The 18,281-nt window shown below is 43.3% G+C and overlaps 1 protein-coding gene across 2 annotated transcripts in view; it reads right to left on the bottom strand.

Moving 5' to 3' along the window:
* LOC115108728 (fibrillin-2-like) overlaps positions 1-16,194 on the bottom strand; it is a 97,102-nt gene extending 80,908 nt beyond the window's left edge. The window contains exons 1-4 of one of the 2 annotated variants that reach the window (XM_065008987.1): positions 16,092-16,194; positions 13,843-14,161; positions 6,637-6,719; positions 3,877-3,984 (exon numbers count right to left, since the gene is read on the bottom strand). In XM_065008987.1, coding sequence (XP_064865059.1) covers positions 3,877-3,984; positions 6,637-6,719; positions 13,843-14,027 — 376 coding nt within the window. In that variant the 5' untranslated portion in view covers positions 14,028-14,161; positions 16,092-16,194. Of the gene's footprint in view, positions 1-3,876; positions 3,985-6,636; positions 6,720-13,842; positions 14,162-16,086 lie in introns of both variants that reach the window. The other variant, XM_065008986.1, reaches the window with a different exon arrangement.
* Positions 16,195-18,281: the final 2,087 nt, after the last annotated feature.

The following is an 18,281-nucleotide window of genomic DNA, read 5'->3' as shown; positions in this document are numbered from 1 at the left end:
TATATTTATTTTTAATCCCAGCCCCCAACCCCGCAGGAGGTCTTCATTGTAACTGACTCGCCTAGTTAAATAAATAAAGGTTAAATAAATGCACATAAAGATAATGATAATCAACAGGTCTCCCTTGAATACGAGATGGGTAATCTCAATAGGATTTCCTTAATAAAGGATCAAAAAATGCGATGCCTGGACATGAACACACAGCCATATAACTATAGTACGTGGATAAACTAAGTACATCCTCTCACTGTCAACTGAGTTTATTTTCAGAAAACATAACGTGTCAATATTTGTATGAGCATAACAAGATTCAACAACTGAGACAAACTGAACAAGTTCCACAGAAATTGAATAATGTGTCCCTGAACAAAGGGGGGGGGGTCAAAATCAACAGTAACAGTGCATTAAGAGTGGGGTAACAGTGCATTAAGAGTGGGGTAACAGTGCATTAAGTACTGCAGTGCCTCTCCTCCTCATGGACTGCACCAGATTTGCCAGTTCTTGCTGTGAGATATTACCCCACTCTTCCACCAAGGAACCTGCAAGTTCCTGGACATTTCTGGGGGGAATGGCCCTAGCCCTCACCCTCCAATCCAATAGGTCCCAGACATGCTCAATGGGATTGAGATCCGGGCTCTTCGCTGGCCATGGCAGAACACTGACATTCCTGCCTTGCAGGAAATCACGCACAGAACGAGCAGTATGGCTGGTGGCATTGCCATGCTGGAGGGTCATGTCAGGATGAGCCTGCAGGAAGGGTACCACATGAGGGAGGAGGATGTCTTCCCTGTAACGCACAGCGTTGAGATTGCCTGCAATGACAACAAGCTCAGTCCGATGATGCTGTGACACACCGCCCCAGACCATAAAGGACCCTCCACCTCCAAATCAATCCTGCTCCAGAGTATAGGCCTCGGTGTAACACTCATTCCTTCGACGATAAACAAGAATCCGACCATCACCCCTGGTGAGACAAAACCGTGACTTGTCAGTGAAGAGTACTTTTTGCCAGTCCTGTCTGGTCCAGCAACTGTGGGTTTGTGCCCAACGTTGTTGCCGGTGATGTCTGGTGAGAACCTGCCTTACAACAGGCCTACAAGCCCTCAGTCCAGCCTCTCTCAGCCTATTGCGGACAGTCTGAGCACTGATGGAGGGATTGTGCGTTCCTGGTGTAACTCGGGCAGTTGTTGTTGCCATCCTGTACCTGCAGGTGTGATGTTCGGATGTACCGATCCTGTGCAGCTGTTATTACACGTGGTCTGCCACTGCGAAGATGATCAGCTGTCCGTCCTGTCTCAGGCATCTCACAGTACGGACATTGCAATTTATTGCCCTGGCATGATCTGCAGTCCTCATGCCTCCTTGCAGCATGCCTAAGGCACATTCACACAGAAGAACAGGGACCCTGGGCATCTTTCTTTTGGTGTTTTTCAGAGTCAGTAAAGGCCTCTTTAGTGTCCTAAGTTTTCATAACTGTGACCTTAATTGCCTATCGTCTGAATGCTGTTAGTGTCTTAATGACCGTTTAACAGGTGCATGATCATTAATTGTTTATGGTTCATTGAACAAGCATGGGAAACAGTGTTTGAACCCTTTACAATGAAGATCTGTGAAGTTATTTGGATTTTTACGAATTATCTTTGAAAGACAGGGTCTTTCTGAGTTTATAAAGAGCTTGACCAAAAACATGCTGCTGATTTCTTCCAAGTTGTTCCGACCTCTACATTCCAGATGTGGCCTCTGAGACATAAAAGTGCTATCAATAACCTGACCAATGACTACATTTCAAGAGACCGGGTGTAATTAAGGGAAGGGAAATTGACAGTACTTCAAAACAGGTCTCCATTTAGTTTTAAGCTTGTCAACTGCAGTACATTAGTCTGTAGAGTCACCCAAAGCGGTATTGCATCTCACTTAAAGGGGAAATGCATTCAAAAACGTGATTTGCTGTGTTTTATACATATTTCCACACTATGAGGTTGTAATAATACTGTTAAATTGTGAGTTATGATAATGTCCTTTCAGTGTAAGAGCTGTTTGAAAAGTCTGCCTGAAATTTCTGCCTGTTTTGCATGGGTGGGGTTTTGGACCGCCTGAAGACATCACTAGGCAGTATGAGTTAATAGACCACTAACAAAGAGATTTTTCCTATTCTATGCCAATAACAGCTTGTTTTCTGGTTACAAATCAGTGCGTTAGGCTCCTCCAATTAGGCCACACACTATAGACCAGCTTCTGCTAAGAAACTAATTTTGTACATTTTTGACCATTTTACTAAAAAAAAACAATGACAGTAAGGTACTTAATTGTTACCCAGAAATGATTCGATATTGAGATAAAAAATTGGGCCTTTAAACCGGCCTGCAAATTACTGTAGTAGGTGTCTAAAGCTTTCTGTGGTCCAACTAAATTCATGCACTGAGAACCATGTGAAAACTGAACACCCCCAGTGAAATCCCAGCTCAACCTACAGTATCAGAACATATGGAGGATTGATCTAGACAGACCAGGTTTTAATGCGTCTACTGGTCGTTATAGGATGGATCAAACATAGCTTTGTTGGACAGAAACTCCCCGGCACTAGACCGCTGACCTGTATGAAACCTGTATGAAAGATGCAACCGCTTTGTCAGTCATTTCCCAGAGCTGGCTGATGGGTGTATTTATGCCATGTTTAATCTTAGCAGTTATTAACCTGCGTGACCCTTGACCCCATTAAATCTTCCAGATGGCCAGAAAGAGAGAACGGTCTTTAATGATAGACACAACTCACAGTGTTGAACTACAACATTTCTGTCCCGTTTGCCAAGAAGGTCGAAACGGAACAATAAAATTATTAGAATAGAATAGAAAAAACGGGACAAAACAAACACCAGACCTGGAAAATCCCAATACTGTAAGGTAGGTGTGTAAAAAGGCCATAAATCCCCTGTAAGAGAGCAGAAGCGGTGAGTGTGACAATCAGTTCGCTACAGCTCTATGGGAAGCTCCTGCCTCCAGCTCCTCTCTCTCTCTCGCTAAGGGAAATGACTTCATACTGTTTCATACCATTTCCCATCACTAGGCCTGTCTCCAACGTTCAGCCTATGGGGGGACGTTAGCCGCTCAGACCCCGGTTTTGGGAACTGTTTTCCCAGCACGTAAAGCTGGCGTCTGGCCTCTCTGGGGCGTTCGACCAGTGTGTGTGGACTGTGGAGTAGATCCTGTTTCACACCTCAGGGCCAGATGGGCCGGCCCACACTCAATGCTCAGTGTGTGTGTACGGAGGCCTGAAAGGGCTAGGCGTGATTGACGAGTCAGCCCCCACCCAGCCAAACAGGTGAGCATGCTATACACACTCAGTAAGTGCTGTAAAACTGTTCCTAGCCTAGTGGGCTAGGCTAGGAGCCCCAGGCATGTGCATTAATCCTCTCAAACCCTTTGACTTGGAGGCTGAGTCTGGAGCGGCTGGAGGCTGTCAACCAGGCCACGCTGTCTCTGAGGCAGCATTACCCTGACATGTTATAGCCCTCTGGGGGAGGTCTGGCCAGACAGGCAAAGCCATGGATATACAGAGTTAACTAGGCAAATGGGAACAGTCCCACTGGGCACACACTGGATCAATGTTGTTTCCACGTCACTTTAATGAAATGACGTTGAATTGTCGTCTGTGGCCAGTGGGATATTGTTATGGAACATTTGGTGGTGCCGACATGGATGTCTGATCTGTAGAGTGTCTATAGCTGTGGTGGTCCATTGTGTGTGTTAGGTTGTATTGGGTGGTGTTGGGTGTAATGGGTGGTGTTGGGGTGTATTGGGTGGTGTTGGGGTGTATTTGGGTGGTTGCTGGAGAGTTGCTGGGAGTGGGGTTCGGGGATGTAGGGTGTTAGGACTCACTTCCGGCTCCGGCTCCGGCCCCACAGCTAGGGGAGAGCTGGCCACTGCCGCAGGTGCACATGTTGGGTCTGGAACAGAAGCCATCACCGCACGAGTTACGGCAGATCGCTGGGAGGAGAGATAGAAGAGAAGTCAAATATATTTCTAGATGAACTTTGGCCTAGCCAGCCAAAAGAGGATGGACTGAGCTCTCCTCTTGGCCTACTCTTTGCACACAGATTTATGTTAACTTGTTATGGATAGGGGGCAACATTTTCACATTTGGATGAAAAGCGTGCCCAGAGTAAACTGCCTGCTACTCAGTCCCAGTTGCTAATATATGCATATTATTAGTAGATTTGGATAGAAAACACTCTGAAGTTTCTAAAACTATTTGAATGATGTCTGTGAGTATAACAGAACTCATATGGCAGGCAAAAACCAGAGAAAAAAATCCAACCAGGAAGTGGGAAATCTGGTTGGTCATTTTTCAACTCATTCGCTATTGAAGATACAGTGGGATATGGGTCATGTTGCACTTCCTAAGGCTTCCACTATATGTCAACAGTCGTTAGAACCTTGTCTGATGCTTCTACTGTGAAGAGGGGCCGAATGACAGGGGAATGAGTCAGAGGTCTGGCAGAATGCTTTGAGCTCGTGACGCTCGTTCACGTGAGAGCGAGTTCTGTTCCAGTGCTTTTCTACAGATAAAGGAATTCTCCGGTTGGAACATTATTGAAGATTTATGTTAAAAACATCCTAAAGATTGATTCTATACTTCTTTTGACATGTTTCTACGGACTGTAATATGACTTTTCGTCTGAACTTTTGCCTGGACCTGCCCGCGCGTCTTGAGTTTAGATTGTGTACTGAACGTGTGAACAAGGAGGAATTTGGACAGAAATGATGGACTTTATGGAACAAATCAAACATATATTGTGGAACTGGGATTCCTGGGAGTGCATTCTGACGAAGATCATCAAAGGTAAGTGAATATTTATAATGCTATTTCTGACTCATGGCGGATATCTTCTTGGGTTGTGTTGGTCTCTGAGCGCCGTACTCAGACTTTGCATGGTTTGCTTTTTCCGTAAAGTAAAAAAATTATTTGACACAGCGGTTGCATTAAGGAGAAGTATATATTTAAATCTGTGAATAACACTTGTATCTTTTATTAATTTTTATTATGAGTATTTCTGTGATTTGATGTGGCTCTGTGCAAATTCACGGGATGTTTGGAGGCAAAGCCAAATGTAAACTGAGGTTTTTGGATATTAGTATGAACTTGATCGAACAAAACATACATGTATTGTGTAACATGTTTTCCCGGGAGTGTCATCTGATGAAGAATATCAAAGGTTAGTGATCAATTTGATCAATATTTCTGCTTTTTGTGAGTCCTCTCCTCTCTGGTTGGAAAATCGCTGTATGCCTTCTGTGACTAGTTGCTGACCTAACATAATGATATGTTCTGCTTTCGCCGAAAAGCTTTTTTTTGAAAATGGTCACGGTGGTTGGATTAATGAGAATTTTATCTTTAAAATGGTGTCTAATACTTGTATGTAGCGGAACCCCAGTCCTAGACAGGTTAACTTCTTGCTCCTACCCTCTACTTTTTTGAACATTTTGTTAAAAATCGCGCAACATTTCAGCGCCCTGCTACTCATGCCAGGAATATAGTACGTTCATATGGTTAGAATGTGTGGATAGGAAACACTCGGACGTTTTTAAAACTGGTTAAATCACGACTGTGGCTATAACATAACGTGCGTTACATCGGAAAGCGCAGGAAAACCTGATCACAGAAAATGGAAATAAATATCCTTGCGCCACTTCCAGCAATTGTTCACAGTGAGCCGAATTAGATAAGACCGAGCATTCAACTCCCACAGCATCCCCATGTTGTCTAGAGTCTTGTGAATTGAATCATCTTTGATTCTTGGTTGAACCGAAACAGGGGAACCACTTACCTCCAGTCTCCGCCCAGATCATTTTGAAGAGCTCTCTCGTGAAATTTTTTCCAAGACGACAGCTAATGATTTTTACATCGCCTCCTTATGATTTTTATCGCTTATTAACGTTTACTAATACCTAAAGTAGCATTACAAACGTATTTCGAAGTGTTTTGTGAAAGTTTATCGTCTACTTTTTGAATTTTAAAAAATGACGTTACGTTGTGAAATCGCTGTTTTTTTCGTTTATCACACAGTCTGCATATAACGATATCTTGGCTTTATATGGCCCGATTTAATCGAAATAAAGACCCAATAGTGTTTATGGGACATCTAGGAGTGCCAACAAAGAAGATGGTGAAAGGTAATGACTGTTTTCTATTTTATTGTGCGGTTTGTGTAACGCCGTAATGCTAATTATTTTGTTTACGTCCCCTGCTGTGCTTTTGTGTTGTAGTGTATTGGTGCATGCTATCAGATAATAGCTTCTCATGCTGTCGCCGAAAAGCATTTTAAAAATCTGACTTGTTGCCTGGATTCACAACGAGTGTAGCTTTAATTTGATACCCTGCATGTGTATTTTAATGAACTTTTGAGTTTTAACTAATACTATTAGCATTTAGCGTAGCACATTTGCATTTCCAGAGCTCTAGTTGGGACGCAAGCGTCCCGAGTAGAGGGAAGAGGTTAAGCACTTTCTGATAAGTTCGTGGAAAGCTCTATTTGATATGATTCATTTGATTCATACAGGGGTTTTATAGACTACCAGTGCAGAGGCAACCTGACTTTCAGTTTATAGGTATTGTGACCATAATGTCTCGGTACTTACGGACAATACACTGGTTCCCTCCAGGCAGAGTCTTCCAGCCAGGGCAACAATAGGAGTGGAAGCGAGAGCCACACACATTGGGCCTGCAAGACAGGGAAAACAAACTCAGTACTCAACAGAGCCCCAATATAATTTAAGAAAATCCTTCAACAAACACACATGGGCATGAGTTATTTTCCAAGCGCTCACAGACCCTGGCGACCTTTGCTTTCATTCTAAACAGCTCCAACGTTGACGGTAGGCATTTCTTGTATGGCTGACACGAAAATACCCGTTTGTTTTTAGACATACTCAATGTAAACTTCCCAAGAAACAGCAGATATATATAAACCCCTTTCTCTAAGCCCCCCTGGTCTCTGCTCTTCTGGCTAAAGTCCTGCACCTCCTGGAGTCCAGGTTCTGCCTGCTGATTGATCGGGAGGCTTAAAAAAAGTGACTGGACAGGAAGCTGCCCTGATCACTGACACATATACGAATCATCAAACAGCTCAGAGAGCGACTGACTGGTCTTCCAGATTAGCTACAACATCCCCCTGAGGGACCATTCCAATCACATCCACACATAACGGACCTGACCTCAAGTACTCTAACTACCTTACGGAGGTAGTGACTCAGAGCTCAGTCAGAGAGTCGAATGAAAGGCTGTAGTGTATACAGTGCATTTCCCTTTGGAATTCATCCAACTCTGTAGGACAATATTATAACCAGGGGGTGGAATTCACAGAGAGCTATAGTAAACTGAATCTCAGCAGAAGGTGGATTTGGGCTGCTCTAGATGCATCCATAACTAAGGGAACATCTACTTTTCCTTCATGCAACACAAGATGATTGTCCGCCTCCTCTTCCTTTCTAGACATTAACCGGTGTCTGTCAGTCACCTGGGAACAGACTAGAGCAGCTGTAGTTTGGATCGTTAGGACAACAGAAAGGAGAGCACGCCTCCAACAGCATTACCAGATGGCACAAACACAGAAAATGAGGGAGGGTGGGAGAAAGAGAGAGCGAGGGAGGGAGAGAGAGCAAGAAAATAGAAGGGGGAATGGAAAGGGTAAGGGAGAAAGAGTGAGGCAGAGACAAAAGAGATAGAGATCGAAAGAGATTGAAGAGGAAGGGAGGGGAAAGGAGAGATGTAATGAAATGAAGGTTAGGAGGTAAGAAAATACAGAATTTAGGGACGGGGACCAGTAGGAGGTAAAGGAAAACAGGTTTATGTTAAGGAGATGGAGGAGGAGGAGGAGGAGGGAGCAGAAAACAGAGCAGCAGATATGGAAACAGAGAAAGGGGCAACACTAGCAACCAGAGGAGAACCCATGAGGGGCTGCACTTTCGGGTCATAGGCCTATACAAATCTTGAGGGGGCTTGAAAAATGCTGTTTTGACATACGCGAACAGCGCAAGAGCGCAACATTCCAACAATTAATGCGGCAAAACTGCTTGCATGCTACAGTCAATCATCTCTCTACACAGGTTAGCAATTCCTCCGCTCATTGAAACCTGGATATGCCAATTGACAACATGCCCCAGCCAAACCAGGGTCAACCCAGTAATCCCACATATATCGGTTTGGCTGGGTTTGTTGTTCCTGCGCTTTCCTTCAGGCGAACCCCGGCCTCCTTACAGGAGGAGAGTACAGAGAAGTTCAGCCCTTGGAATTTGCCTCAATATTGAAACGTCATGCTGTTTTCAGCACTCAATTTAAAGAGGATTAGCTGGCTGAAGTCTTTGATGTAGCCTCTTGGCCCACAGCACTCTCATTATAATTCATTAATAGTAATAAAACAAAGATGACTGCACACAGCACAGTAGCCAGGAGAACTATTAAAACCACAAAACAAAAACACATTCTATTGTGACCTAAAAAAACCTTGGTTTAGATTGAGAGATTGTTCTAGATTTCAGATACAGCAGCTATGGTATGGAACTGGAAAAGTTGCTGTCAATGAGGTCAAATGGGACTTGGTATAACCCGAGTGAAATACTTTCAGAGCCCAACTGTTAGGAAAATACCTTTACCCTGGTGTTTTCCAAAGGCTTAGAGCTCAAAGGCTTTCAGAAGAAACATTTCATTGCGTCTATGTTCTCTAGGACGTTCCCTCTTGTTTAATAGTGTAAGATGGTGAAAGACATGACAGAACCTCAAACGGACCAGATCTTCAGACTTTTTCTCAGTCCTTTGATCTTACAGACCAACATATAATCTAGAGGCCTTCTGGGGGCCACAGGATCCTGGCTAGAAAGTGCAAACTCAACAGTTATGAGACAGAGTGCCAGAGGCTCTTCACATGGAGGATTCCAGGGGAACAGAAGGTCAGAGCCAGACAGTTCAGAGGCACAGAAGGGGCCATGCTGGGACTAGTGGGAAATTAGCTGGGCCGATGGGGGGCTGTAAAGACCATACTGGATTTCAGGCCAGGACAACTTTAGGTCAGTTGGAGGAGGTAATCCAACTGGGAAAAGGGGGATGGGGGCTACAAACCCTTCTAAAGGTCAGAGGTCAGCTCACTGGCATTTGACCCTGTCGGTAGATTGCTACCCTTTTCTGCCCTAAGATATTTGGACTTGCTTCTTTGTCAGATCTGGAGCTGATAGGATTCACTGAGTTCATCTTCATAACTCTGGGAAGTTGTTTGGCCTGCTTTAGTGTTAATTCTAAAAACGCCTGAGAACGTTTTTTTCTTATCTAAAGATGGCCTGATTCTTTCAATTGACTCATTTGAACCCTGAGCTCATACTGTACAGGTGTAAAAGGGGACTGAGATACAGTAGCAGTCAAATGTTTGTACCCACCTATTCATTCAAGTGTTTTTTTTTTTTTTTTTTTATTACTATTTTCGACATTGTAGAATAATAGTGAAGACATCACAACTATGAAATAATACATATGGAATCATGTAGTATCCAAACAAGTGTTAAACAAATCAAAATATATTTTATATTGAGATTCTTCAAAGTAGCCACCCTTTGCTTTCATGACAGCTTTGCACACTCTTGGCATTCTCTCAACCAGCTTCATGAGGGAGTCACCTGGAATGCTTTTCCAACAGTCTTGAATTAGTTCCGACATATGCTGAGCACTTGTTGGCTGCTTTTCCTTCACTCTGCGGTCCAACTCATCCCAAACCATCTCAATTGGGTTGAGGTCGGGTGATTGTGGAGGCCAGGTCATCTGATACAACACTCCGTCAATCTCCTTCTTGCTCAAATAGCCCTTACACAGCTTGGAGGTGTGTTTTGGGTCATTGTCCTGTTGAAAAACAAATGATAGTCTCACTAAGCGAAAAACAGATGGGATGGCGTATCGCTGCAGAATGCTGTGGTATCCATGCTGGTTAAGGGTGCCTTGAATTCTAAATAACAGACAGTGTCAGCAGCAAAGCACCCCACACCATCACACCTCCTCCTCCATGCTTCACGTTAGGACCACACATGCGGAGACCATCCATTCACCTACTCTGCGACTCACAAAGACACAGCAATTGGACAAATTTGGACTCATCAGACCAAAGGACAGAATTCCACCGGTCTAATGTCCATTGCTCATGTTTCTTGGCCCAAGCAAGTCTCTTCTTATTATTGGTGTCCTTTAGTAGTGGTTTCTTTGCAGCAATTTGACCATGAAGGCCTGTCTTCTCTGAACAGTTAATGTTGAGATGTATCTGTTACTTGAACTCTGTGAAGCATTTATTTGGGCTGCAATCTGAGGTGCAGTTAATTGCCGATTTCTAATGAACTTGTCATCAGCAGCAGAGGTAACTCTGGGTCTTCCTTTCCTGTGGCAGTCCTCATGAGAGCCAGTTTCATCACAGCGCTTCGTGGTTTTTGCGATTGCACTTGAAGAAACTTTCAAAGTTCTTGAAATTTTCCATATTGACTGATCTTAATGTCTTAAAAGTAATGGTGGACTGTCGCTTCTCTTTGCTTATTTGAGATGTCCTTGCCATAATATGGATTTGGTCTTTTACCAAATAAGACTATCTTCTGTATTCACTTTTAACAAGGCACCTGTTAATTGAAATGCATTCCAGGTGACTACCTCATTAAGCTGGTTGAGAGAATGCCAAGAGTGTGAAAAGTTGGGTGGCTACTTTGAAGAATCTCAAATATCCAAGATATTTTGATTCGTTTAACACGTTTTTTGTTACTACGTGATTCCATATATGTTATTTAATCGTTTTGATGTCTTCACTATTATTCTACAATGTAGAAAATAGGCCAAATAAAGAAAAACCCCGGAATGATTAGGTGTGTCCAAACTTTTGACTGGTACTGTATATACCTCTCACTCTCTGGGTTAGTGGGTTTAGAGGGAGCAGGACGAGGGAGGGCGTTCTACATGGGCCAAGCAAAGTCCGAATGGGCATAATTGTTCTCCGTAAGAATAACCATCAAGTGTGTTGTCCAAGTTTTTTCTTCGTTTTTTTACGAGGCCCATGTGAATTATGGCCAAACGTACGATGTATGTGATAAACTATAACGATAGGCAGAGTTGTTGCGAAACTTGAATCCCTCCCGTCAACTCCATAAACAAAAAACCATACATACATTGTGTCCTAGGGCAGATGGAGCGGATAGATTTCTTGTTTTGCCTCTTTCTTCAAGGATGACAGAAAATCTAAACCACATTAGCTCGACCACATGCCACATGTACCCCCTGAAATGGAGGTTCTGTCTTTTAGGTCTAGCCTGAATGTGTGCATAAAATGCAGACACATAAAAAATGAAAGGAACTCTAATGCATAAAAAAACACAGGAAAATGGGTCATCCTTCATACATTCCAAATGTTCCTCTCAGACTTAGCGAGCTTGCCCTTCCTTCCTCTTCCCCTCTTCAAAATACCAGCTGATGTATCTAAAGCTTTATTGGAGAGAACGACCGGAACATTCTAGAATATAGGAATTATTTTCTTATGGGTTAGGCATGTACCAGGGAATCCTCTGGGGAGAGCAAGTACCCCATCCAATTTACCTTGGAAGGAACCTGAGTGGCTGAATGCACTTCTCTACTTTGAGAAAGACTACCAAGTGAGTGAACGTCCAAAGCATCTCCCCTGAGCAGAGTTTTGGCTGCCTAGAAGTCCCAGTCTGGACCTCTTCCCTCCCTCTTCACATGCAGGAGACCTTATTAGCCTGCCTGAAAGGCTGTTTCGTTCGTTCTTTCTGGCATGGCTGGTTATGAGCCACAAACTCACTATTTATTTTACTTTCCCTCGCCCCACATCTCTCTCCCTCTCTCTCAACCTAGAGCCCACCACTTTACAGAGCCTCCCAGGTTGTACAGTATAGTATCAAGGTAATTGAGGAGGTCCCAGGACCCGGGCCCATGGTATGATCAGATTCCACCCATGTGTAGACGTCAAATTGCATTCTGCCTAGGAAGTCAATAAATCAGACACACTCAACATCAGCCAGTCCAACAACAAACCAGCAACAGTAGAGTCTGAAACCCTGGTATGTGTTCACACAACAAAGTGTAATGACCACCATTAACATAATCTCTCTCCCAGAGAGAATCTGATGCTGTACAGAATGTGTAATGGAAGACTTTCCAATGTCATGTCATTATGTTGTGTGGGGAGGGGACCATGGATCATTTTTATATGTTGGGTGCAAATACTTTACTCTATAAACAATGGTGGAGTTGAACAAAATGATGGGAAAAGTCCACCGGGTATGTTACTCACCATGAAAACTAAGGCAATCGTTTAATGGGAACAGCACGAGTTTACGCAATGGTTGCATTCGCTGCAATATTATTTCATATCGAATCTAATCTTGACACCATGCAACACAGTTCTGCTTCACTGAGTAGATCAGAGGATAAGATTGCCAGACCAGAGCAGCCCACTACGTGTGTCTAAGTCAACCACAGAGTGAATGTGACACAGGTCAGGCCTGAAGCGGCCTTGTGCCTAGCTGGTTCACAGACAAAATGGCTCCATTGAGAGTTGTTTGGCTCTCCGATATACAGGGGACCATTTACGTCCGGCAGAGAGGTCCAATGGCTGCCAAATTAATCACACTGGCTGACAACGCAGACACGTCTGTTTGTTCTGTGCAGCGTGAATCATTACTGAACATTTAAGAAAACAGCAAGTCAGTCCTATGTGTGCGTTACCCTACCCAGGTCCTGCACTGTAATGTTACACTATTTCATTCCATGATGGCTTAGCTCTCTCTCTCTCTCTTTCCCTCTCTCTCTTTCCCTCTCCCTTTCACTCCTTTTCGCTCTGCCATGAGTTCTGTTGTTTTGTCACCTGCGAAAGTGAAACAAATGTCCCTTGTCGTGGCCCCCAGAACGATCTGAATACTCCCTTCCCCGCGTTGGGGCGCAGGGGAGCCATAAGCAGGGACAGATGAGAGACTGATTGGAATAACTGATGCAAACATTTGAGAATCGTCCCAACAAAACATCCTTTGTTTTTCCAAACGGAGGAAACGTACAGTAAAAGCTTGCCGTCCTCCATTGACAGACATCCCACCCAGTCCCTGGGGAGATGGGAGGGGGGGGGGGGGGGGTTGAGGGGAGACGGTAGGGATGATGATGGAGAAGAAGGGGGAGGAGGGAGGGTTCTGTGGTTTCTATAATCCACTCCACTGAAACACTCGAACACCACCCCCGTTTGTGATTTCCCAATTGACTGCCCATTTACCCTCACTACGAGTGATTCGCTCAAAACAGTCTTGCTAATAAACTTTCCCCTGCAGTCTTCAGCCCTATGTGTTCTCCAGCTAATACGCCTAACAGAATGCCTACTTGCCTAGGTTTGGGTCATTGCGTTCAATCGACAAACCTTCATGAATGACCCAACCCCTTTCCCTAGACTCCATTTTGCTGTAAATACTCAAGTATCTCTCAATGTTGCAAGCAACCTTTTAGCTTCGAACATGTGCTGTCTTTGGGAGAACAATGATGTATTCAGCATTATTTGGCTGTAGTAAGGCTATGTTGGCCTTAGCCCAGGAAGCTCAGCAGTGGAAGAAAGAGTTGCCAAGACAGCTCAATGGGGAAAGCTAGCCATAAACTAATTGTCCAACTGTCCACATTCTAAACCTAATTATATTACCATGTTTCAGTGGAGCAGTATGGTTGAACTCAAAGACAGACAACCACCCAAATGCTCTTTGTGTCAATCAACATAAATAATTTGCAGTTCCTGCCTAAACAAAACTCAGCAAACAGAGAACTCCAGAAACTAAACTCCTTACCCTCTGAGTGTCTCCTGGCCTCTCCGGCGAACCCTCTGCACCTCCCTCTCGTCCACCTTCCCCGTGAAGCGGCTGGCTTGGTACCCTCCATCTCCCGCTCCTGCCTGGCCGTACGCTGTGTGGACCGCAGCCCAGCAAACGGCCGCCCATCCCAGCAGCAACCGGGCCAGCTTCCCTGCTCCCATTAGCTGCTCTGTATGTTTCTGCGTAGCCCTGCTGCTGAAGACTACTGGATGATGTCGCTTCTTCTTCGTTGACGAGTTACACTCACGTATCTGTGGACCTGTCCCAGTCCCAGTATGCACTCCAGGGTGGGGGGCTGGAGGGGGCAGACACAGGAACGTACATCAGGGTTTTTGGCCTCCCGCAGACATGTCAACCATCTCAACACAAGAGTATGGGCTACAAGAAAGGTACTTCGAGTGGAATGTGTGCCGTTTCAAGTGTGCAGAAAGAGTAACGGGTTGCTGTGCCAAATAACAGTGAAATGTATTTTTAATTGTGAATTGTTGAAAAGTCAACTGTTTTATTTAGAGTGCCCCCCTTTCTCCAAACTCCCCACCCCTCTTTCTCCCTCCTCTCGCTCTTAATTTGGAAAGGCTTCAGTTATTCCTCATCAACATCGAATTAATTTCTAATAACTTACCTGGATGTTTACTTTTACAAGTCCGTTCTGACTGCATTAGAACATATTAAGTAGAAAAACGTTCATGTTCTCTCATTAAAAGTCAGCTTTAAGACTGAATGATGGGCCCCCAGTGATATATAACCACAGTTTAACCCACATCAGGGGGTTACAGAGCAGGAAGGAAAGATTTTCCCTTCAATAATGGAAGACAGTTATTGGAAGAAAAGGAGAAAAAAACTAGCTTCCATCCCTGACTACAATCACATTTAATGGTAGATGAGTGATAAATTATTGGTAACAATACTCTCCATTCCTTCCCTCCACCCCTTTCTTTATTTCTCTCTCTCTCTCTCTCTCTCTGACTCACAGAGACACACACAGCAAGCACACACACAGACAAACAAAATTGAATTTGCTTTACATAAAATATCATGTTGAAATGTTGTAGCCAGAAATCATTATACACATTTCCTTAGATTCCTTACGCAAGTATTATCATCATGTGTCATCCAATTTGTAATATACAGAAAGTCATCTACATAGAAAGTCTACATAGAAAGTATTCAGATTTTTTTCCTCTTTCACAAATTTGATAGGCTACAACGACATCCTTAGTGGGGGAAAAAGTTAGTGTCTTCATTTACAGACGGCTATGAGAGGGAATCAATGTGGGCGCGATCAATCCGCCAGACCGAACAAAGAAAAATGCCTGATCAATTACCTATGGATAGGTCACTAATTACCACAGCCACAAAGTCATAATTCCCGCCCATTTATACAATTTATCTTCTTAAAATCTGGTTTTAAAACTAACCCTAACCTTAGTCAAACCCTTAACTACCCTGCTAACCTTATGATTAACCCTAGCCTTAAAATTAAGACCAAAAAGCACATATTGACTTTGTGGCTGTAGTAACTAGTGACAACCCAGTGCAACCTTTCTCGACTCAAACGTCAAATGACCGGTAAACTGTTTCCATCGCAAGAAATACACATAAAACGTCATTCGGTTAAAATGCATATGCAACTTTATTCACCTTTGTATTAACTATGAAAAAAGCGTTCCATAAAACGACAGAAAAAAACTACATAGAACAGTGAAATTAACAATATCCAACGTGCTAAACATTTTGGCACTATAATGAAGGCATTTTCTCAGCAACTTTTTGAATGGGAGAAAATCGGCAACATGACCTCGAAGTGGACGACAAAAGGTATAATCTCTTGAAACAAAGTTGCAAAGTAATACAGTAACAATGCTTGATAGTAGGCTATAACCTCACCTTTCTTGTGTGAAATATCATAAAACAGCATTAATACTCCTAAAGAATGTACAACGAACCTCGGCTCGCAAATCGGCTAATGACAATTTAGCAGCCACTAAAAAAATACCGGTAAAACAGATGTAGCAGCCTTGCCTAAAACAATCATAACCGGAACAGTTTTTATATTTCCTTTCAACCATTCACCTTTTGAATAAGCAAGTAAATGCACCTTACTTTTGCTTTATAACACATGCAAAACATTTATCAACTCGGGTAAAACACCCCTTGGCCTATGCAACGTAATAGTGAATTATTGATAACCAGTGTCATAAATCAATAGTAGCACAATACCTTACAATTGTTGCAGTGCCTTGAAGTCGAGGAGCCCTGAGTCGAAATTTGAAATGAGATATGTGCTCCAGAATGGGATATTGAACTATAGTCTTGTGAGAAGAAGAGAAAAGTTAGGGAATTGCCCTGATTGGAAGAGGGGAGGTGTTTTTTTAAGACACACAGAGAGGGGGGTTACTAACGGACCACAGGACAAACCCACATTCCCGTAAGACTCCACTGTTATAAAGGGTGGGCAAGTATTCAGACAAACCTCTGACATCGTTTTCCAACTACTTTCCTTCATACCGGTGTAATGAAGTCACGTCTAATAAAGCAAATGGTCAATTAGATGAAAGCAATTAGTCTACTAATAATCCTCAACCTATGGAACATGTTAAAGATACCTAACCTATTGGCCAGGTTAGTTTATGTATAGAATTCCATCCTTACCTCCCCAAAAGGTTGGTATAGTTCCATGGTTTTTGATTACTTTGTCACATGGAAGTGATTTGTGAACATTTCCAATCAAATGGAATAAGATCGTTATGTCTTTAAAGTCGGTGGACCCCCCATGTCATTTATCACAGGCAGTTTAGTACATTTACATTGAAACCAAATTGAAATGACATGTTATTGCTATATTGTATGTATATTGTGTGACAAGTTTACGCATTCTATTTAGAAAGCGTTGCTTTTTATAGCAGTAGCCCACAGGGCAGTGATTGACGTATCCTTATGCATTGCTGTGACTGTTGATAGGAAGTGGACCAAATTAACTGGGGGCCTTGCCATCTGGGTGGTATATTGGAGAAGCAGCTGAGCACATCCCAAATGTTGGGGCCTACAGAGTTGACTGATACCCCCTGTTTGTCTAAGGAAACAGGTTTGGAAAACACAGCAAGCAGTGTTTGTCAGGACTGCCCTAAAATAGTCTCCTCACCACTCCTCACCATGTTTCGTAAGTTGGTTGGTCTTCACACAACGCATGAAAATGCTGAAACTCACATCATACTGTAATTAGGGAGTACAACTTCAATGGAGTTATGACTTTTGAGAATAAAGGACTTGGTAATAAAATGAGTGGGAAGGTCAAATGCCAGTACTCCTGATATACAAATCATGTAGATTTCCTTTTGTTCTGTTGGGATCGTTTACATTTAGATTGTGTGGGTGTTTCCCTATACATTAGATTAACGGACACTCCCAAGCCTTCATAGATACATGTGTTCAGGCCAGCTGGCATGGCCAGGCTCTAAAGATAATATAACTAATTGGGGAAATTTGCATGAAATCATGCTTTTAGCACCCCTTCTCTCTCTCTCTCCCTCTCTCTCTCCCTCACACACACACACACACACACTTTTGCCGACGCATGCCTATACCACTTGTCATGGAACATGGAATTACACACCAGACCAGGCTTAGCCTTCAACATGCAGCAGTGGAGTGACTGGGATGATTTGTGATCCTATTGGGTCTTCCAATGACTCTCTTACAAGTGTGGGATGGGAACCCCACTGACTGTCTTCCATCCCCCTCCACCACCTCAATCTGCTAAACAGAACCACATTTCCCCATGTGATCTGGGGCAGGGTGAAAGCACCACTGTCTGTATGGATTGTACAGCAGGAACCCAGGGAACTAGTTTAACTACCCCTGATAGAAATGACACCATTCTCCATGCACTGTAATTTACATACACCTTAGCCAAATACATTTAAACTCTGTTTTTCACAATTCCTGACATTTAATCCTATTAAACATTGTCTGTCTTAGGTCAGTTAGGAACACCACTTTATTTTAAGAATGTGAAATGTCAGAATAATAGTAGAGAGAATTATTTATTTCAGCTTTTATTTTCTTTCATCACATTCCCAGTGGGTCAGAACTTTACATACACTCAATTAGTATTTGGTAGTGTTGCCTTTAAATTGTTTAACTTGGGTCAAACGTTTCGGGTAGCCTTCCACAAGCTTCCCACAATAAGTCCCTCCTGCAAAGCAAAGCACCCCCACAACATGATGCTGCCACCCCCGTGCTTCAAGGTTGGGATGGTGTTCTTCGGCTTGCAAGCCTCCCCTTTTTTATGGCCAAAAGTTATATTTTTGTTTCATCAGACCAGAGGACATTTCTCCAAAAGTACGATCTTTGTCCGGATGGGCAGTTGCAAACCGTAATCTGTCTTTTTTTATGGTAGTTTTGGAGCAGTGGCT

The sequence above is a fragment of the Oncorhynchus nerka genome, linkage group LG24 (assembly GCF_034236695.1).
Source record: "Oncorhynchus nerka isolate Pitt River linkage group LG24, Oner_Uvic_2.0, whole genome shotgun sequence".
NCBI lineage: Eukaryota > Metazoa > Chordata > Actinopteri > Salmoniformes > Salmonidae > Oncorhynchus > Oncorhynchus nerka.
Note: the sequence above shows the minus strand (reverse complement) of the source record. Positions and strands in the feature narration are given on the sequence as shown.